The 22,006-nt window shown below is 43.7% G+C and overlaps 2 protein-coding genes across 2 annotated transcripts in view; one reads left to right on the top strand and one right to left on the bottom strand.

The window, feature by feature from the left end:
* KIF15 (kinesin family member 15) overlaps positions 1 to 1,380 on the bottom strand; it is a 47,016-nt gene extending 45,636 nt beyond the window's left edge. The window contains exon 1 of the mRNA XM_054020641.1: positions 1,300 to 1,380. Coding sequence (XP_053876616.1) covers positions 1,300 to 1,318 — 19 coding nt within the window. The 5' untranslated portion in view covers positions 1,319 to 1,380. The remainder of the gene's footprint in view (positions 1 to 1,299) is intronic.
* Positions 1,381 to 1,595: 215 nt separating this feature from the next.
* Positions 1,596 to 21,710, top strand: KIAA1143 (KIAA1143 ortholog). Its single transcript, XM_054019580.1, has 3 exons — positions 1,596 to 1,752; positions 8,686 to 8,836; positions 19,584 to 21,710. Exons 1-3 carry the CDS (start codon positions 1,645 to 1,647, stop codon positions 19,796 to 19,798), a joined length of 474 nt encoding a protein of 157 aa, XP_053875555.1. The 5' UTR covers positions 1,596 to 1,644; the 3' UTR covers positions 19,799 to 21,710.
* The last annotated feature ends 296 nt before the right edge of the window (positions 21,711 to 22,006 follow it).

Raw genomic sequence — 22,006 nt, 5'->3', positions numbered from 1 at the left:
GGTCTGAATGCACCTTTCCTGAGCAGGGCAGTTGTCTAGGATAACAAGCTGCCCTCAGGCATGTTTAGACTTTTGTTCAGCACCAGCTAGAGCAGGGGTCAGCAACCTTTCCGAAGTAGTGTGCCGATCTTCATTTATTCACTCTAATTTAAGGTTTCACGTGCCAGTAATACATTTTAACGTTTTTAGACGATCTTTCTATAAGTCGATAATATATAACTAAATTATTGTTGTACCTAAAGTAAATAAGGTTTTTAAAATGTTTCAGAAGCGTCATTTAAAATTAAATTAAAATGCAGAGCGCTCCGGACTGGTGGCCAGGACCCAGGCAGTGTGAGTGCCTCCTTCGGCACGCGTGCCATAGGTTGCCTACCCGAGCTAGAGGCTGGCACACTTCATTGCTTCTGTAAGCCAACCTGATTGGGTTCCTTGAATCCCTCCATTCTCCCCCACAAGCTCTCAGTGCTATTCCTCTCTATTTCTAACCTCTTGCACCCCCGCCCCATCAGGGGCTCTGCGTCCTCTTATTCACCCCTTACACCATGCCAGGGGCTCTGTATAGGTCCTGCAGGTCCCTCTCCTCCCATATCGTTGTCCTCCCGTCTCTCCCTTTCCCCCTATTCCAGGGGCTACCCCTCCATCACGTGCCACTGGGCCTCACTCTTCCCCAGGCCAGGTGCACGGGGTGTCCCCTATTCTTCCTCCCTATGCCAGGGCCTCCGTGTGCCTCCCCATTTCCCCACCGCCTGTTCTTATTTCCTGGCTGTCTGCCTGGGAAACAAGCCCCCCAGGCTGCCCGCATTGCAAACGCCACCGAGACCCCGGGCGGGGGGGGGGGGGGGGGGGGGAAGCCGTTCAGCTGACTGCAGGGGCCTCACTCAGCTGAGCCAAAAAAGGAGCTCGGGATTGGATGGGGCACCTCCCCCCGCCCCAGAGACAACCTCGGCTGATAGTGGCAAAGGAAACGTCCCCCGGCAGCGCTGCTGGCACAGGGCGGGGACTCGCGCTTGGCACAACTCACCAGGGGAACGGCTGGTAAAACCGTTACGGGAGATGGGGGGAGGGGCACCGACGCTCTGAAAACCCCTTAGGCAGCAAGACTGGGGCGCGGGGCGTTAGGACCCATGGCCAAGCGCTGGCGCCAGCTCAGATCTCTCTCCCTCCCCCCCTCAGGCGACAGGGAACCGCCAGCGGCAGTTTCTAAGCAGCCTTTTATGACACAAACGGAACAAACAGACCAGCCGTCGCCCAGGCAGCCGCCGCGGCAGCACCTCGCAGTGACCCCTCCTCCCCCCTCACCTTTGGTCCCAGGAGCCATTGTCCGCGCAGCCCCCGGCGCCCTTCCTCGCCTCCAAACCCCGCTACGCCCGGCGCGTCCCCCTCCCCCGGCACTTGGAACTCTCGGCGGCTCAAAATGGCGGCCGGTTTGAATTTGGCGCTAACTGCCCGGCGGGGAGCTGGGGAGGGGGAGCGTCTCCCGCTGTGAAGTCACCCCGGGAGCGGCCATTGGTGTGTGCATATGTCTGTACCACCAGCCCCTGTCACGTGACCCGGAAAGCGGGGCCGCTGCTACCGTCCGTTCCTGGCCCGGGCGGAAGTGCGTCGTTGCTCTCGCCGCCGCCGCTACCTGTGCCTCTGGCAGCCATGAGCAAAAAGACGCAGGTCTCGTACGTGCCGCCGGCCGAGCCCGCTTTCCTGAGCCGCCTCAAGAGGGAGGTTGGGTATCGGGAGGGGCCCACGGTGGAGACCAAGGTAATAAGCTGCCCCTCGGGGGGCCCGGTCACAGCCCGCCCCGCTGCCGAGACCCGGGGATGGGCTCCCTGGAGACCAGGTGAGCCCCGGGCGAGCATGGCCGCCTCCCCCCGTTCGCTGGGAGCTGCCCTAACCCCCCCCCCCCCCGGCCTGTGGGGGAGACTGAGCGTCCCCGCCCCCAGCCTGCCGTTCGCAAGGCCAGAGTCCCGCTGCCCCATGTGTGACCGTAGCCGCCCCCGGCCTGGGCAGAGGTGGCGGGAGCAGCCGCGCCGGTCTCCTCCCCCAGCAGGGAGAAGTGTCTCCCTCTCCCCAGCCCCCGGGGACACTTGTCCTGAAGGGCCTGACGCGTGGCCTGCTGCCAGCCCTGCGCTGCTGTACGACAAGATCCCGGAACGTTACATCCAAGGGAGCTCGCCTCAGACCTGGGAGGCGCTGGGAAACCAACTGAGGTCGAGGTTTATTTCCGAGCCAAGGGCTGTCATCAGGGCTCTCCTTTGCCCTCTTGCATCAACAGCCAGCTGCACTAGCAAGCGAATAAAGTTATTAAAAAAAAAAATCAACAAAAACCGGTAACCTTCAAGCCCTAAGATGTGTAATAAGGGAGTTTTTAAAGGGACACTCAACTTAAAACAGTTAACGCTTCTGTTAGGCAATTCCTAAGATCACTTTTCTTAATCATTTCCCCCATTTTTCATTTGTTTACATTGTACATTACCACTATTCCCCTTACAGAGTCAGTTACTCCTATTTATTTGTGTGGGTTGCTCAAACAGGAGCAGAGATGAGTAAATGCCTTTTAAAATGGGAAACTGCCTAGAATATCACAAGTGGTCGAGAGGGACACAGGCAGATGTAGACTTGGACTCTAAATACATACTATGGGTGGCATACCGGAGATCACTTATCCACTGACGTTTTAAAAACTCCTGCCCCCCCCCCCCCAATCTGGGTCTATGCTGGTTATGTACTATGTATATATCTTATGAATCTTGTAACTGATACTTGTACATCTGGGGTCAGGCTTGGGTTATGAAGGATTACAATACCTTCCTTCTTAACTTGTGTAAATTTGATTTTAAACATTAACTTGAATAAGATTTTTAAATCTGAAATTACTTTTAACTCACTTTGTTTCAAGTAAATGCTGTCAATTAATACTGTTATTTTTAAAAGTGTGTGCATAATTTAAAGCAGCCTTACAAACTGCCCTGAAGCTTATAACACAAACTGTCTCTACTTCTTAAAACAAAAATGGTCCTCTCCCTCTATTTTTCTATCCTGTTCAAGGGGAAAAGATTCTAGCCCCAAATGAGCTTCTTCTCTCTCTCTCCCCGTACTGTGTTGTCCAGAAACTATTCTGTTTAAAGTGAGGACTTGAGTAATTTGTACTTATAGTGGTACTGTCATCTTTAAAGATAGACAAGTGAAAAACTGAGTTAATTGTATCTAAGGGCCTGATCAGGCACTAGCTTGTAAGTATCACACCAATGCTCTAATTAACTGAGTAAATATTATTTAGCATTTTTATTATCATAGCACCTAGAAATCTTAGACATGGACCTATTGTCCTAGGCCACTGTAAAAACATAGAATAAAATGACTGTCTATAGAGCATCTCATATATTCTACTCGACTCCAGATTTTTGGGAAAAGACCAGAACAGTAATAAAAAAAAACACACATAACAAGGTTGTCATCACTAACACCTAGATTCAAGGATAGTAACCAAGACAGTACTTGCACTCTCAACTCTGTGTGCCTCTTTATCCAATATATTCAATTTCCTGTTACCTTCGTGGGCTAAAAGATTGCAGCTCAGACTCTTCGGCTTCTGATTGCTAATGGCCTTTAGTAGTAGCACCTGGCTCCTAGGTGCATGTGTTTGGGCCCAAATGAACCTTGAGGGAAGAGAAGAAAGGAAGTAACCTGGCCAAACTGAGTCAGCCTCCTAAAGTACTTGACTGCCTAATTGTAAAGTTATTTTAGATACTATACCTGACCTGAAATCTCTGCTGACGTTCTTTAAACACACCGGGATACTGTCTATGCCTAAAGTGCTGTCAAATGCATAAAGAGTCTGATCCTGCTCACATTAAAGTTAATGAAAAAACTCCAGTTTACTTCAGTAGCACAGGATAAGACCTAAAGTAAACAAACTAGGAAGATATTTCTTCATACTGAATGATTAGAGAAAAATAGTAATCTAAGATGTTACTTTTAACAGCAAGAAAAATAATTTTATATAAAAAGAGTTGATAGTTTTCTCCTTCAGCTTCTAAGCAATATTTTAAAATCCAGTTGTGAAGAACTGAGACTGTTCTTAATGTGGTCTTTGAATGCTGAGTGGAGAGTTTGGCTGGGACGGTCTGCATTGGGGGATGGGAGACTGGCCTTGAGGGAAGATACCTGAGCATGTAACATGAGAACCCAGGAAGGGGGTTGGAGGTGAGATGACACCTCTGCCCAGGAAACTGGACAAAGGCTGGGGGAGGAGCTGGGGGGAGGCTGGGTGAGAGACGCTGGAGGGAGTTGGAGTTTCAGGAGCTGGCTGGTAATGGAGGGGAGCCCGGATGGGGGTCTGACCCCCCCAACGGGGCTGTGGTGCCCCTGGGACCCCAAGATGGACCTAACTGAGGGGGTCCTGTTGTCTGTGCCTGCAAGACCTGTCTTGGACTGTGTTCCTGTCATCTAAATAAACCTTCTGCTTTACTGGCTGGCTGAGAGTCATGGTGAATCGCAGGAAGCCGGGGGTGCAGGGCCTTGTGTCCCCCCACACTCCATGACAACTGGTGGCAGAGGTGGGATCTACTACACCCTGTGGACGGCACTTCCTGCAGTAAGTGATTGGGGAGCAGTAAAACAAAGGGGGATTGACAGGGACCAGGCATTCTGAAGAGTCAGCAAGAGACTGTTTCAGGGGGCAATTAACCCCTGGGAGTGTGTGACGAGAGAAGGACTTTTGCAGTAACAGGGTCCCCCAGGGGATTGCAGTGAGTGGTCCCAGGGGCGGAGAAGTCTGCAGCTCGACCCTGGCAGAGAGGTGGTGACCTGAAGAAGGACTGGCACGCTAGGTGTCTCCCTGGAACGGTGGAAAGCTGAGAGCACAGGCCAGTGGAAAGCTGAGAGCACAGGCCGGCAAGTGGGCAGCAGGAAGATGTATGCTAAATGCCTTAAGAGCAACCTGGTGGAGCTGTGCAGGCAGAGGGGGCTGCACATTGGGAGGTCCACCAAAGAACAGCTAATTGCCCAGCTGGAGGAGAAGGATCGCTTGGATGAACCGAGCCCTATCCCTGAGTGAAGCCGCCCGGCGGATGCAGCGTGGGCCCCGGGGCCTGACATGGCTGGGAGGGGTCAGACTACTGCCGAAGATATCCCGAGACCCTGCCTACCTATGCCTAGGGGAGGGGTTGGGGGAAGCCCAGCGAATACCGAAGGCACCCTGACCCCGGCGGCCAGCAGGGGATCATCTCGGCGGAGCTCCCCGTCCCTGGAGCGGAGGCGGCTGGAATATGAATGGGAGATGAGATGGGAAGAGTTTGAGTTAAGGAAGCAAGAACTGAAGCAGCAGCGGGAGGAGAAGGAGAAACAGCGTCAGCATGGGCTGGAGCTGGCCAGGCTGAGGAGCAGTGGGGCCCCAGCTGCGGTGAGTGAGGGGGGACCCAAGACTGCAAAGAGCTTTGATAATTGCTTCCTGGCCCAGCGTAAGGAGGGGGAGGACATGGATACCTTCCTGACGGCCTTTGAGAATGCCTGCGAGCTGCACGGGGTTGACTCCACAGACAGGCTCCAGTTTCTCATCCTCTTACAGGACTCCACAGCCGTGGAGGTGACAGCCGAGTGAAAGGGGCGGAGACAGTGAACTACAAACTGTTCAAAAAGGCCCTGCTCCGCGAGTTTGGGCTGACTCCTGAGATGTACCGGAAAAGATTCCAGAGTCAGCGTAAAACCTGTGAGGTCACATACCTACAGCTGGCCAACCGGACGCAGGGGTATGCCCGCCAGTGGACAGCTGGGGCCCAAACTAAAGAAGACCTGCTTGACCTATTTGTACCGGAGCACCTGTATGAGCAGTGCCCATCCGACCTGAGGCGATGGTTAATGGACCAAAAACCAGAGAACCCACAGCACGCAGGCCAGCTGGCCGACGAGTTTGTGGATAGTCGGGCAGAGGATGACGGAGGAGTCCCAAAGGAACAGGCCCGCCACGATGCAAGAAGAGAATGACCCTGGGACCTCCCAAAGGGAAAACATGGAGAACCCCCTGCCAAGGGGAACACCCAGCGTCAGGACCAACCGACTGGCTCTAGGGGACCACGGGACATGGGTTGCTATTACTGTGGCCAGAGAGACCACGTACGGACCCAGTGCCCCAAGCTCAGGGACAGACTGAGCAGACCGAACCCACAGAGGGTCAACTTGGTAGAGACCCAGCCGGACGAGGGGAAGACGGCCCAGGCAAGGGGGGCTGACAGCTTCCCAACTGCTCAGGAGGGAGGAGTGCCCCAGGCCAGCTCCTCTGGGGGGCTGGATGCTCCGGACACCAGGTTCTCCATTTACAGGGTGGACGCGGGGCGGTCACTGCGGAGCGAGTGCCTTGTTCCCCTGGAGGTGGATGGGAGGAAGGTCAATGGATACTGGGACACGGGCGTTGAGATGGAAGCTCCAGATCAGGTGATGCTCAACACCTATCTAACCCTGAAGGGGGTGGGTGGGACCCCATTCAAGGTACCTGTGGCGAGGGTACACCTGAAGTGGGGGGCCAAGAAGGGCCCCCAAAGAAGTGGGGGTGCACAACCATTTGCCCACTGAGGTGTTAATGGGGGGGGACCTGGAGGACTGGCCAAGCAACTCCCAGGGTGCCCTGGTCATGACCCGTAGCCAGAGCCGGCGAGGGGCACTGCGCCCTGACAACGGGGAGGGTGCCTTGCCCGAGGCGCAGGACCCTAACCTGGTGGGGAGGGAACGCCCAGGGACACAGCTCAGGGAGGCTGTGGCTTCAGACCCAGCCAGCAGAAGGGTGCAGGTGCCCATCCCTGTCCCAGCTGCTGAGTTCCAGGCCGAGTTGCAGAAAGATCCCTCCTTGCGGAAGATAAGGGACCTGGCCAACCTCAGTGTGGTACAGACCATGGGGAGAGGTTGCCGGAAAAGGTTCCTGTGGGAGAAGGGGTTCCTGTACTGAGAATGGGCTCCCCCAGGGAAAATGGAGTCGGGGGGGGATCAGGAGGCAGTTGTTGGTACCCCAGAAGTATCGCCGCCAGCTGCTGTGCCGGGCCCATGACATCCCCCTCTCAGGGCACATGGGAACCTGGCGTACCCAGCAAAGGCTGCTACAGAACTTTTAGTGGCCTGGGGTCTTTATTACTGTTCGATAGTACTGCCGATCCTGTGACCCCGTCAGAGTATGAGGAAGGCCCGGGACAAGGGGGAAATGGCTTTAGGACCCTTGCCCATCATAGAGGAGCCTTTCTAGAAGGTGACCAAGGTCAAAAGGGGGGCTCTGAACCAAGAGAGCCCAAATCACAGACCTCCAGACTGGAACGCTGGGAGAAGACCCCAGCCCAGTTTGAACCCCAGGGGTATTGAGGTGGGAAAAGGGCACAGGCTGCATAAGCCTTCCCACATGCGAACTATGAGTGTCATCGAGCACACATGACCTAAGGGGGAGGGGGGTGAAACTGGAAGGGCCTGGTGTAATTCTCACCAAGGAATGGGAGGGATGCGGGGGCATCCATGGGAACGTGGGTAGGTTTGAACTTCCCCAGGTCACTGGCTGAAGTTACCCCGCTCAGTTCGGTCTTGAAGGGGGGAGAGATGTGAAGAACTGGGACTGTTCTTAATGTGGTCTTTGAATGCTGAGTGGGGTGTTTGGCTGGGACAGTCTGCATTGGGGGATAGGAGACTGGCCTTTAGGGAAGGTACCTGAGCATGAAACATGAGAACCCAGGAAGGGGGTTGGAGGCGAGGTGACACCTCTGCCCAGGAAACTGGACAAAGGCTGGGGGAGGAGCTGGGGGGAGGCTGGGTGAGAGACGCTGGAGGGAGTTGGAGTTTCAGGAACTGTCTGGTAATGGAGGGGAGCCCGGACAGGGCTCTGACCCCCCCCCCCCTCCCCCAACGGGGCTGTGGTGCTCCAAGATGGACCTAACTGAGGGGGTCCTGTTGTCTGTGCCTGCAAGACCTGTCTTGGACTGTGTTCCTGTCCTCTAAATAAACCTTCTGCTTTACTGGCTGGCTGAGAGTCATGGTGAATCGCAGGAAGCCGGGGGTGCAGGGCCTTGTGTCCCCCCCCCCCCAGTGACACCAGTATTGTCATTTTTGTTTGTTTATTTATATATATAGATATATATCTAAAAAGCTACTACACTACCTGCTTTATTGTAGTCTACTTTTGCAGAATTTGCCAGCAGAGGGAGCATGTTAACCAAAAAGAGCTGTTTCTGGAGCTTTGCTGTTGTAAAGACCGATATTACTGATTATTTTCTAAACAAGCAAGCAACCAAAGGGGGGAGATAAACTCTGATCAACATGGCTAACTGAAAATGTTAATATTTGCTCAATAGAAAATGGAGAGCATTGTTATGGAAAGGCATCTCTTTAGGTCTTAAGAGGGTATTAAAAATAATGGAAAAGGGCAAAATGTTACAATAATGTGTTTTTTTTTGTTTTGTTTTAAAATCATACCTTAACATAAATTCTTCTGTGATGATGTGCTACATGATTGAAAGGCAAGTAATGTGGTTCTGAGCTTGATGTCATGCTGATTAGTGTGTCTCTGTTTCTCTTGGATGATTTGACTATAACTTCGAGCTATTTGGGCAGTGCTTGTTGAGAGAGGTTGACACTGATGGCCAAATCTCTCTCCTAACTGACTTTACCACAAGAGTTGAGTTGATATGATGATCAAAGTTGCTTTTATTTCTGTCTCTCATCTAGAGAGAGCAGCTCCCAGCTCCTGAGGAAGATTGTGAGAGTGGCAGTGACAAAGAGGATGAACAGCCCCAAGTGGTAGTACTGAAAAAAGGGGACCTGACCCCAGAAGAAGTGATGAAAATTAAACAGGAGATCAAAGATGCTTCAAAATCAGGCAAGTACTAAGACATAATGAATTTTAGAATATTAATCTTTTGTTTTATATAGCCCAAAACGAAAAGACAGTAAGCAAATAAAGGAACATGCTTGCAGATGTAAGATTAATTTTCTACAGTTTCTTATTACCTCTGATTCACAATTCCTCATTTAAATAATTTGCCCCAGTGGTTCCCAGGCTGAGCTCTGTAGTTCACATAGCACTTGCCTGATCTCCAGAGACCTGACTAGTTACAGGATCCTGGCTCTGTGGTTCCAGCTGTGAAATAGCAATAAGCTAAAAATACCATGGTTTTGTGAAAGTCATTTTTGGTTCCCTCTCACCTGCCCTTAATGAATAACCAGCTCAGTGGTGTTTGGTTTAACATTTTGTTTTCAATTTCTGTGCCATTCTGTCATATTTAAATGAACATAGAAGAAACTTTAAAATATATGATCCTTAGAACATTAGGGTCTAATTTAAAGCTGTGAATGAAAACTTAACTATCCTACAATGCTAAAAAAGACGTGATAAGCATATCACTTGTTATGCCTGTTAAACTTACTAGAAACAATAAGAAAGTTGCGGAACTCTCTAGAAGCCTAGAAGGGAAAAGGTCTCAATATAGTTATAGGTGATAGAAAAGAAGGATATAGCTAGTGTGTGGAATCAACTGTCATTGGTGCAGATTTGAACTGCTCATGGGATTTGGGTTGTTAGAATCTGGAGGCTTCTGGAGGTAGGCAGGACATCTGTTTGCATGTTTCTTTATAGAACTGGGTAGTTCATCCTCTTTTTCAACTTCCACAATGTTGAATTCACCTGGTGGTAGTTTCTCATTCTAACACCAGGAAATGTGAAAGCTGATCAGTACTACATATTTGTAATTTAATGTGTAGTGACTAACAAATATCTGAATGAATTATCCATTCAACAGGCTTAAAATTGAAAGAAGAGGTAGCAAACAAGCAATTGAATAGATTGAAGTAAATAAAATAAAATTCTTCTTCTTTAGTAAAATGTAAACCTTGACAAGAGTTATCTATCAAGATAGAAAAGATTTGTTTTCCTCCCAAAGTACAGAAAATCATTTTCTTCAGGCTGCTTAAGATCAAATGTTCCGTTTTTAAAATAAACCAAAAGGCAGATTTGAATTTAATAAGAAAATTATAATCTTTGACCCAAACATTATTTTGAATGTAGCTCAAATGAGCAATTTAAAATAAATTAATTTCACCCTAAATATACTCCTCCAGACAGATCTTAACTTGTATGCACAGTACAGGGTGCTGCAAGTGATAAAATAGTGGAAAATTAAAGGAGGAACTAAAGGAATCCAGTGACTCAAATGGAAGCTTGTTGGTTGAACATGAGAAATGATTCAGTAATGGCAACAAACAAGTACAGGAAAATATGTTCTTACTTAATGCTGCTTTTGATTCTGTCTGTAAAGACAACCATAGAAAATTGTATCCAAGTTGTTGAAAAAGCCATTCAGGAACACAAAGAAGAAAATGACAACAGGGAGGTCTCTAATTTATTGGACAATGTAAGTAAAATATTAAATGAAATAATGTAATGGGTGCAGTTATCTTAGAAGGTTGGTTGTATGGGTGTTCAGAATAATATTCAAACATTGTCAACCCTGAACACATTTCTAAAACATGCTGTGGAAGTTCAGAAGTTCCTTCACAATGATAGTTGTTTGTTTTTGTTTGTTTAAAGTGATGCCCCAGCTTCACAGATGATGATGGAACTCTCAGAGTTTGTGGCTCTACTAAGTAAATTGAAACTAGAAGAGAGCATGAAAAGGACTTTGTCACACATAGCATGCACTTACTCAACAAGCAAAAAGTTCTAAACTTATAAAAGGAATTGAAGGAGGTTTTGGAGGCTTTGACTGTTTACCAGATGATGACATTGTTGTCTTAGTAGACATCTCTTAACAACCAAGAACAAGAACTGCATGGGGGGAGGGGAATGATCCAGAGAAGCTAGGAATTTTTGCCTGTTTTTCCAGTATGTTTTCCTTCCTCCCAAAACAGAAAAGCTGAAATGTAGCTGCTGGAATGAAATTTTGAGTTCCTTCTTTCTTTTCTACCATTTAAAATAGAAGATACAGTTTTTGTAGTAAAAATTTGTGCGTGTGAAGGAGGTTGTGTCATAGTTAATTGCAGCAAAATTGTGGGAAATTATAGAAATAAAATTACAGAAGAGAAGACAATTGAATCCAGAATTCTGCCAGTTTTTAAAAGATTTTTCATTCCTGTCCAGCCAGTAAAGCAATGAAAGTTTTTTATTAGTAGTGCTTCAGGATTGTATTGGTCTGTTCTTCATAACAGGCTAAGTACTTGGGAAAACATTATTTGCTTCTTATCACTATTAAAAATAAAATACAAAAAAGTGGTGGACCTTATCAGTTAGTAGACTGGAGGTGGGGGAGAAATCTATTCACAGAATTGCAAACTTTTCATTTCTGAGACTATGAATAATAAGCATAAACCTGTTCACACAAAGATATTTATTACTCAAGTATAATGTGCTTTGTGTTTCATTTTGTAAAGGTTTCAGGGGTTCTTCAGAGAAATGGATTTATTTTTTCCAGCATGTCAAAAACCTCAACCACTCTGAAAAATACATTCAATGGTTTTTCAGGTATTACTTTTCCATGTAAACAATTGATATAGCAGCCACAGGAATCTCAGTTAATCACTGTGAGGGGAGGTGGTCTGCATAATCATATATGGAAAGGGAGGTGGTCCACACTATGAAAAAAATCTGAATTGATCTACTCTAATGGGTAGAATAATAATCTGTGTGGAATAAAAGTAATATCTTTCATAAATAGGGTCATTGAGATGATATGCAAATGCACCTGTACAGTTTTGCCAGTGTAGCTTAGTCCTGAGCTTTAGCACCTCTGCATTTATCTTCAGTCCTAAGCCTTTTGAGTAATGGCTATCAGTTGTGGCAAATTGTGTAGGTTTTTGTGATATGGCCAATAGTAGCAACTTGGGCTTTAGAACCACTGTTGCAAGGGGCACATACTAGTTACAATCAGGGGCTCTGAGACACTTCACTGTGATGACTGCTGTTCTCTTGCCTAGACATTGCATTGTCTTAGGCTTCTGATGCTTTGCTTGACTGCCAATGAAGTTAACATCCATGGGTTCATCTCCTGCCTTTGTTCTGTTGACTTGTGTTAACTGGGAGCAAACAACATAAGTGCTAGCATTTGCATCTGTGCTAGGAGATTTCTGCTGTGAAAGGGCCACATGTGAAAGTTTCTACTGCCATGTAGATGGCTGTGGTATGCTGGTACTGCAGCTCTCTTTAATCATCTTTACCCTGCCTACCTAATTTCCAGTTATAAGGATTCAAACAAAGGTCTCTGTTAACCATTGATAGGTACAGCTGGCTAGCTCCACTCTTTATTAGAGGTTTTGAATATTGTGTTTGTGTTTTTTGCCAGTTACTTTCCATGTTTTAAAATAGAAAAGTATCATGAAAAGATTGTTGTAGAGTAATTTCTTATTTCTTACATTTTATTTTTGAAGTTGTCAACCTCTGAGTTGACAGTGGAATGAATGTAATTCTAATAGTGTATATCACACAGACAGTTCATTAACTTGTATTTATATGAAGCCTGAATGGAGACGGAGGAAGAAAATGCCAGAATTAACATTCCATTTTACCATATCAGGATGAGAACAAAGGCAAACAGGTTCCAAGCAACCTGTGCCCAACAACCAGATGTAGATGGAGGCTGATTTACACTAAGGGTATTGTTGAAAGTATTCAAAAGTACCTAAAATATCCAGGTTTGATGTTCTGCCTTCTCATTTAATATGACTACAGTGATTCTTCATTCCAAAGGTCCCTGCCCACAGACATCAGATTGGGATATTATTCTGGAATTTTCTAAACCTCATTTACATTCCTCCCTATACAGCTTTGTTCACTAACCAGTTTGACATGACTGTACCTTTTTTATTTCAAGCCACAGTCCTCCCTGTGACTGGCTTTTTCTGAAACTGATGAACTATACTCTTGCATTAATCTGGAAAAAATAGCTGATTTAATGTTTCAGCTTCACTTAGCCTCCTTCCGAGGCAGAGCGAAATTTAGTAATGCTCTTACATTGGCTTTTTGGAAATACAGTCATGGTGAGCACTTTAGCTATGATTAACCTTTATACGTAATCTTCTCTACTGAAATCATTTTATCCGTGGAGGACAAGTTTTTTTAAAAGTTGCTATTTATTTACTAACAATCTTTTTGCTTAAATTTTCTTTCATGCAGCATTCTGAAAATAATGATTGTAGGGTCAATGGTAATAAAAATAGTTTCATGAAAAATAAGATTGCAGAAAAGTAAAAATGGTAATTGATACAAGATATCTTGTCCCTGCATTCATTATAATCTCTAGAACAGGGGTTGGCAACCTTTCAGAAGTGATGTGCCGAGTCTTCATTTAATCACTCTAATTTAAGGTTTCGCGTGCCAGTCATACATTTTAATGTTTTTAGAAGGTCTCTTTCTATAAGTCTATAATTTAGAACTAAACTATTGTTGTATGTAAAGTAAATAAGGTTTTTAAAATGTTTAAGAAGCTTCATTTAAAATGCAGAGCCTCCCGGACCGGTGGCCAGGACCCGGGCAGTGTGAGTGCCACTGAAAATCAGCTTGCATGCCACCTTTGGCACACGTGCCATAGGTTGCTTACCCCTGCTCTAGAATTTATTTTTCTGGTGCTTTTCTAGTTCATCTGGTCTCTGAGACATTCTGATATATGCAGAGGACCAAAACTTAGAAGCAGGTGTCCTTACTCATTTGAAGTCTCTTAATATTATTCCAGGCTTGTTCATTTTGCTTGGTGGGGGTGGGGGGATACTGCCTGATCTCTTGCAGTTCTAGAGGTCAAGCTGCTGGTTAGCTGGTCTGTAGCCATAGTAAGTGGCCTTGATTTTAGCTGTTTCTAAAACCTTGTATTAAACGTCAATTTTGACTTCCAAAACGCATCAAAAGTTTGCAGTAACGTTTCACTGCATTTAGATTACCTCCTTAAATGAATGAGGCTGATTATACGAGGAACATCAAGTATTACATAGTTTAAAACAGTGGTTTGGAGAGTTTCTGTAATAAATGGTTAGTGAGGCAGGTACGGAGATGGAGGGAGAAAGCCCAAAAGTACTCTTCAGCTAAGTGAGAATATATTAATCAGTTATAAAACAATTGTATCCAAACCTCCAGAGTCATGCAACCGTTGAGAAATTCATCGGGCTGCTACAAAACCTCTTTAGTCATTCTCGTTAAAGGGACACTTACAACTTGAAGTCCAATCACATTTATAAGAGTTTTATGTATTACATGTGACCTTGAGCCCCTGTGAGTTTTTTGTGGCATTTGTGTCTTCTGTTACCAGATGTGCCCATTACTTTGGGGTATGCTCATTTATTTGGGTTACTCCTCTGGGGAAGGGGGTTCTTTAACCCTGTCAATGTTCTGCTTGTGTCACTTGTATTTTCATATGGAGCTTTACTTCTCCCTTCTGCAAGTCCTCTCCCAGTGGAGCTATCCTGCAGAACCTAGGATCCCTAGGATTGGGTTACACCCGCCCCAGAACCGTATGAACACCCATACCCCCACACGTACATTAATAGAGCAAGTCTGAGCAGACCGGGTCAATCAGCACTGTCAAGCTGACCCCTTGTATGTCTCTGGACTCACTGGGCTGGAGGAAGCAGCACTTCCAAGCTGTTACCCTTATGTGTCCCAAATTCAGCACATCCCTATCCCCACTCCCCCAACACAATTATACTGGCAGTAACCTACTTGATGAGCAAACCCTACGGTATTTTGGGCGCTGCAGGGATCTTTAGCTTAGGTAAAAGAAGCGTTGCTGTAGAGTGAATGGGGGAAGCTAAAAACACCCATGAGTAAAGTTCAGCCAGAGAGAAGCAACCAACTTAGCCATAGAAGTTATTTATTGAATAATAGTGATAACTACACAAGGAGGACTAAACCAACATAACATACATGATTAAAGGCTAATACCTAAGATAGACAGGAAAACACAGAGCGAGAGAGAGAGAGAGAAGGCAGTCTCACCGCTCCCTGAAGCTTGAACTGGTCGGGGTTCCCAGATGATGGTGGTAGCTGAGGGTGAGGCAGGCAGAGTCCCCAGCACAATCAGTGAGGAGATGATGGAGTTCCAGTGGAACTGATGCCCAGGCCTTGGCTACACTGGCGCTGTACAGCGCTGCAACTTGTTGCGCTCAGGGGTGTGAAAACGCGCCCCCCCCCGAGCGCAGTGAGTGCAGCGCTGTAAAGCTGATCACTCTTGGCTATGGGTGGTGTTTTCTTCCAGGGAGCTCACAATGCAACTAGGCTGCTTCAGTATTTGGATATCAATTAAGGATTCATTACTAGAATTGATCTGATAATTGCTGAGCTGGGTGTGTGCAGACATAGGTTCATTAGCATCTGGAGCAGAGATTCCCAGGATGCAGTGCTTCCCTGCTTTTTCTGGTCCCAGAATTCAGTGTGGTTCTCTGTTCTCCATTCTGTATGTAAATTGAGATGTCTTCCTGTCCCATCTTTCATGCAGATGAGGCTAGAGGAGTTGTCTCTGCTCTCCATTCTGTATGCTAATGGAGATGTCTTAATCTTGTCACCCTTGTCAGGAGGGGTCTAGGTGTGTCTCCCAATGCCCTTCATTGCTCTCTGTACGTTTTCTTCTTCTGATGGGTTTTGGTTTAAGCAGAGGCTGGGGTGGGGGGTGTGTGTCTTTCATGAGTCCGGCTGGATACTGCACCCTGGTTCCCCAAGAACACAGAGGTCTCTGGTATCACTTCTGTTGCTGTGTGACTGACCCATGTAAATAGAAATTGACTGACTTTACAGGAAAACTGGTGAAACTGACTACACAAGTTGCTGTCAAAGAAAAAGTAAGCAAACTAGAGAAAAATGCTACTTTCCACTCTGGCCCCAGTCTTTCAGTTATAGTTATCTTGTAAGGTGTGACTTGTAACAAAAAGGTAATCCACATTTTTTTAGAAGATGACTTTTTTTAAAGTTAGAATTTTAGATCATTTTTGAATGCAGCCCTCTTAAACTTTCAAAATATGGATTTGGGATTCAGGCAAAAGAAACTATGGCTAAGGTCATACAGTGCTTTAAAAAGAGCCTGTTAATGCAGTTTAGTCCTTGTTTTCAGCAGTAACATTATATTTTGCATTCTTACATTTGCTTGTCTGCTTACTTTTCTGCTGTCTTCAACTCTTTCAGTACATTGTCAGAAATCCCCCTTTCCCTGATTTGTAGTCCTGGTGTTGGCTTTTATCAGGTTTTGGTTTAAGAACTTCCAACGCTGAGGTTGATTCTTTAAGTTTCACTGACCCTTTCCAGGACACATTTTTATCAATTTCTGGAGGTCATCAATACATCTATAAAAGGGAAGAAAGACTAATCAGTTCAATGTAATCTGAGAAAGGATGAGATGAAGTTTATTACTAGCTGAAAGAAGGCACTCTGGGCAGACGTTAACAAATCAACACTGCTTTCCTTAAACATTTTAGATAAATTTGATTTAGGATCTCACTTTCCTGTTCTCACTCTTTCCACAGATTGCTTAGGTAAGACCATATTTCCTCACCTGATTCATTCTCTCTGTCTAACATTACTGACATGTTTTAGGTGAGAATATAGGGCTGCCTGAAATTGGTCTGTTTGTTGTTTGTTGTTTTTTCCTGCTGGAAGGAGTGTCCTTGAACATTTAATAAAAACTTGATAATGTCTTTCCAGGCAGAAATCTAAAATCTATCCAGCTACTTCTGAATACTCCATAAACAGTGTTCAGTCCTTGAAAGCCAATGCTAGGGAAATTACAGTGTTGCTGTTGCCCTGATCCTTTGCCCTTTCTCTAGCATACCCTTCCTTATAAAGACCTCAAACCAGGTTACAAAGACCTCTGACCAGTTTCTCCACTTTATACATGGGGAAACAAACAGGTGAATTGGCTTGTCCCAGGTCACACCAGGTCAACAGAAAGAAGAGCTAGTAATAGATCTTGGAACTTCTGACCCACCATTCTTCTGTACTAGACTACATTCCTTTGCTATGTTTATTCTTCTAGAATTTCCCCATTGGGAACTAGTCAGACTGAAACGGTCATATGTGGTTTATGCTGACTCCTTGAATAATGTTATTAAGTAGACAAGGTGGGTGAGGTAATATCTTTCATTGGTGAGAGACACAAGCTTTCGAGTGAGATACTATTCAACTACTTTAAAAAAAATGCTAATGCAGTTGTCCCTCCACAATCCTATCCTTATTATGTACATTCACTCCATTCCTTCGTGTTCAGTCTCTGGGTTAGGCTATGTGCTAAAACTTATTCTGCCAATTTATGCACACAGAATACAGTGAAGAAATGTAGTGACCAGAAAAACTCTCAAAGCATTTTAGTCCCAGACTTGACTTGGTTAAACTGTTGTTTATATTATGACGGACAAATTATTGGTTGTCTTAAAAAAAAAAAAAAAAAAAAAAAAAAAAAAAGCTGTCGTTCCACAGAAATGCAGTAATCCCTGTGTTTGTAGGACTGAACAAAGCAGATTTTGTGCTGCTCCTTTGCTTTTGCAGCAGCAATTTATTAGTGAATCCTATTCACAAAGCTGTATTGACATATATTGATGCTGGTATGCATAGAGGCTTTGATCCTACAAAAACTTATATACTTGGTAATTGGGTGTACTCATGTATAAAGTTAATCAGGTATGTAAGTGTGGTGGGGTTTTTGTCACATGCCACAGAAATAGAAGATCTTGTTAAACCAAAGCCGTGTTTCCAAATAGACTAAAGCTCAATGTTTGTCAAATACGAAGAATACTCAATAAAGGGAATTATTTAACTATTAAACCTCTGAGAGCAAAATCTAAAAAAATAGAGAGATGGGGCGTCGGAAATGTTTTTAAGTCTCTTGTATCAACATTTGAATGTGATGATATTTTGGTAGTCGAGGATGGGGTATATTTTTGGTGAAAACCTAACAAATCTTTACCATCCATCCTAGAGCCAAAGAGTGAACGCTTCTTAAGTTTATTTTTGTGTATTAAATACAAGACAAATTAATAAACAATAGGATGCATGAACAACAAATTCATCTTATGTATAATTCACAATAGGCCTGCTAATAAAAATGCTTATATTACTATAAAAATTATATCTTATTCACATTTACTTTTGATAGTAGGTTACTGGAGGGCTTTTCTTTAGTCATAATTTTTATTAATGGGAACCACCATTACATTTTACAGTGCACAAGTTTACTCTTCTTCCAAAACCAAGAAGCTGCTGAGTTGATTGATTTTGTGAACAGTATTATGCCTGTAGTACCTGCTCCAGTATAAGTCATTGGCAGGATTGGAACTCCTAGTCCTTTAAAGGTTATGTTTGCTCCTGGAGAAGATTTGTTAAGGTGAGAGAGTTTTGGGGTTTTTTTAGGTGATATTTCCTCTATTACTCATATATTACTAAAACAGCGGTGTTGTCTGACCTGCTCTGTGGATGCATATCTGAGATCTTTGGATCCTAAAACTATTAATATAATATAAACAATATAACAGTTTTTACAGTCTGAGCATGCACTTTAAGCAATCTTGGTCAATTTCAAATAAGATTTCACAAGGCTTTCTGAAACACTGAAAAGTTACAATGCACCTCCTCTCTATAATAAACCTCATGATAATAGTGGTAAAAGGGCACAGAGTACATTATTAAATGGGGATCAATAAACCATAACCTTGTCAAACACTGCTGTTATGTCATCAGGAAGTTTCTATTGCACAATTGATTTTTAAAACAAATTATTGTACTTAAGAAAAATGTGCACAGCCGAATCTCTGATTCATGAATGTCCTTTTGTCTATAAATTGTAAGCCAGTGCAGTATGAGGCTTTGCTTCTAATTCATAACAGTGGTTTTACATTTACCAAAACAAGATGGTACATTCATGCAGCAGTTGTTCTCCCCCACCTTGGTAATCCCAGAATATCTCTCATTTCAAATTCTTATCTTCGTTAGCAGAGGTAGATGAGCAGAATTCATTAATCCTCACACGTTTTCAGGATCCAGTGTGATGACTATGCAGATACACTGTATGTAGATGTATAAAGTAAAGAGACCTTACGAAGTTGTTTGCAAAAGAAGTAATGTCAAGGTTTGGGGGTTTTAATCTCAAAGCAGCAATTGGACATAGTTTATGGAAGTATATGCACATCATCTACCCTTTGCCACTAAGATAAATTTACCATATGTAGCCCTTCAGAGAGCTTGGTGAGACATTACTGAGAGTGTATTATCACCATCAAAGGGTGAAATGAAGGCCGAGAAGTTAAAGGCACAATTGCTCTCTACTTTTGCAGGTGGATGGAGCTACAAATAGGTTGTTTACAAGAGATTTCTAGCTCTGCAGCATGCTCCCTCTTCTCCTTATAACTCCGACAACATCCACAGAAGCCATGCTATCGTGGGAGAAGAAATGGGTCAAACAGATACGTGGATGCACTCCACAGAGCAACCATGTGTGTGCATCAAGGAAATTACTCCATGATGACTTTATAGTAAACAGGAAATGGGACACTTTATTTTGGTGAATTTTTTTTTATTTCAGAGGTCTTCTCATGCTGATTTTAGCTGAGGAAAAGTTCAGCATGTATGATAATATAAAAGGAAATCTTGATTTTGCTATCTTTTGTTATAGATGAAGAACCAGAGCCTGATGATGGAAAAATTGTGTTCAAGAAGCCAAGTAAGCGTTCATCAGAAGAGAAATTTTCGGGCCTGACTGCAAGTTCCAGTAAGAAGAAAAAAGAATCAAAGAAAACTAAGAGGGACTCAACACCCCCTCAGAATGCAGCTAAACAAATTAAAAATAGCAGCCTCCTCTCATTTGATGATGAAGAAAATGATGATTAGGAGTTGTGCATGTTTTTGTTTTGCATACTTTCCCTTACAAGCATTAGAGCAAAAATGAGGTGCATCTTTTAGGTGGAGACTTAGGGCTTGCTTCTCCTTTTACTCTGGGGTAAATCCACTGATGTCAGAGGAAGACCATATAAAACTGGTGTGAGGTGAGAGTCAAGCCCTAATTTTTCAGTTCAGATGGTACTGCATGCACAGTATTTTGGACTGTATTTTTAAAAGAGAACTTAAATGTGTGTGCAAAATAAAACCCATACAAATGGCTGTTTAAGATCCCATATATTAGCAATATACTTGTGTACATGTAAAACTTATTAATACATTTGCAAACAAAATATTTTAAAATCATTTTCCCCATTTACATTTTTTTTTCTGTTTTCCAAGTGGCCAAAGACCTGAGTTCATAGTTGTATATTTTTGTCCTGTTAGAGTTGACCTCCCTAACAGTCAAAACAGTATAAAAACTTGGAGACTAAAATCTTTGACCTTTTCTCAGGTACAACTTGAAATCTCCCCCCTCCCCAATATGTATGGGCTGAATAACTGGGTCTGTGTCTTGTTGTCTTTATGTGTATGACTCAGCACCTAGTAAAGCCATGGGAATTTTGATTGCTGTCCTCAGTGGATGCAGATGAAGCCTGTAAGCACTGACTTCAGTGGAATTGCTCTGAATAAGGGTTACAGGATTGGATCCTTAGTGATTGCATCAGATCTTGCACAGGAAAGAAATCTCTGAACTGTGAACTTGGAGATTATGTAGGGAAAGCCATTTAGTCCATTTTGGATACCATGGTGATGGGCTATGCATAAAAAACTGGATAGAAAGTATTTTTTTTTGTAATTGTCTATGTATTCGTGATTATTTGGGATCTCAGACAGCTTGTAAAATATTTCATTTCACTTTTAAGCTATAGAAAACTGTTTGTTTAGAGTAGAAACATTGTAAGCAGGAACTGTTGTGGAAAGCTGCAGATTTTATAGTATGAGATATAAAATAAGTCATGAAGTTGTGTAGCTGGGACAATATCTAATTTGTGAACTCTTCTACTGTCGCGTACAGCGGATGAAAGTGACCATTCTTAAATGGCTTACACAGAAAGGACTTGCTGAGATTCAAGATAACATTGAGAGCTGATGTGGTTTCCAACAACAACAAAATCCTCTTGAAAATACTATGTCCTTTGAAACTGTTTGGACGTATTGTATGTTCTGTAATTATATGTAACCAGGAGCTGATAGTAGACTGATGCAGAATTATAGGATAAAAGACCAGGAACCCATTTCCTTGGTTATGTGACAGAACATGTGAAATGAATGGGAATGCAGAGCTTCATTAAGGAGCTGATCTAAAGTTGCTGTGTGAGACAGCTATTTTTAGTTTAACTCTGTTAATATTGGTATTAAAACATTGAATGTGTGATAAATAATTTTATCTTTTGTGCATGTTTTATAAGTGGTCAAAAATGTATTTATATTATTTCAGTAGGTGACACGGTTATCTAATCCATCTGATTTGAAGCACTCTAAATCAGTGAATATGCCCATAATGAAAATTTATGCTGTCATACAACACCTGCAGTGATCCCAGTACCAATGTCTCAAAACAATATTTTCTAATATATGTAATTTAAATGGGAATGTCACTAGTGCATTTATGGATTTGGTTTGAATTTTTCTAAATATGTTTTCTGCCCATATTTAGAACACATATCAAAGAAAATCACAGCAAATAGTTGGTAAGTTGTGTTGCAACTAGTGAATTATGTGCACTAAAAATTCATTTGAGTCAATTTTTTTGGAAAACTTAATATGATAATGAAAAATCTTGTTTAAAATATCTACAGCATGTTGCCATGAACATTTCAACATATATTTCTTGGACTGAAAAAATAAATACTTTAACTCAGTGGCTCTCAATCTGTCTAGACTACTGTACCCCTTTTAGGAGTCTGATTTGTCCTGTGTACTCCCACGTTTCACCTCACTTAAAAACTATTTGCTTACAAAATCAGATATAGAAATACAAGTGTCACAGCACACTAGTACTGAAAAATTGCTTATGTTCCCATTTTTACAATATAATTATAATGCAGGCAGACCTTGGACTTACAACACATTTGGTTCCTAAAAATTGTGTTGTAAGTCGAAACATCATAACTTGGAACCGCAGTATGCTCCATTGCAGGACCGAGCGTCATAAGT

Source organism: Malaclemys terrapin, chromosome 2 (genome assembly GCF_027887155.1).
Source record: "Malaclemys terrapin pileata isolate rMalTer1 chromosome 2, rMalTer1.hap1, whole genome shotgun sequence".
Taxonomy (NCBI): domain Eukaryota; kingdom Metazoa; phylum Chordata; order Testudines; family Emydidae; genus Malaclemys; species Malaclemys terrapin.
This window is presented reverse-complemented; position numbering and strand designations above follow the sequence as displayed.

Excerpts from the sequence above, each read along its gene's own strand:
- KIAA1143 (XM_054019580.1), top strand. The coding sequence starts at position 1,645 with ATGAGCAAAAAGACGCAGGTCTCGTACGTGCCGCCGGCCGAGCCCGCT. Across the intron at positions 1,753-8,685 it reads GGCCCACGGTGGAGACCAAG|AGAGAGCAGCTCCCAGCTCC; the intron begins GTAATAAGCTGC and ends TCTCTCATCTAG. Across the intron at positions 8,837-19,583 it reads CAAAGATGCTTCAAAATCAG|ATGAAGAACCAGAGCCTGAT; the intron begins GCAAGTACTAAG and ends CTTTTGTTATAG.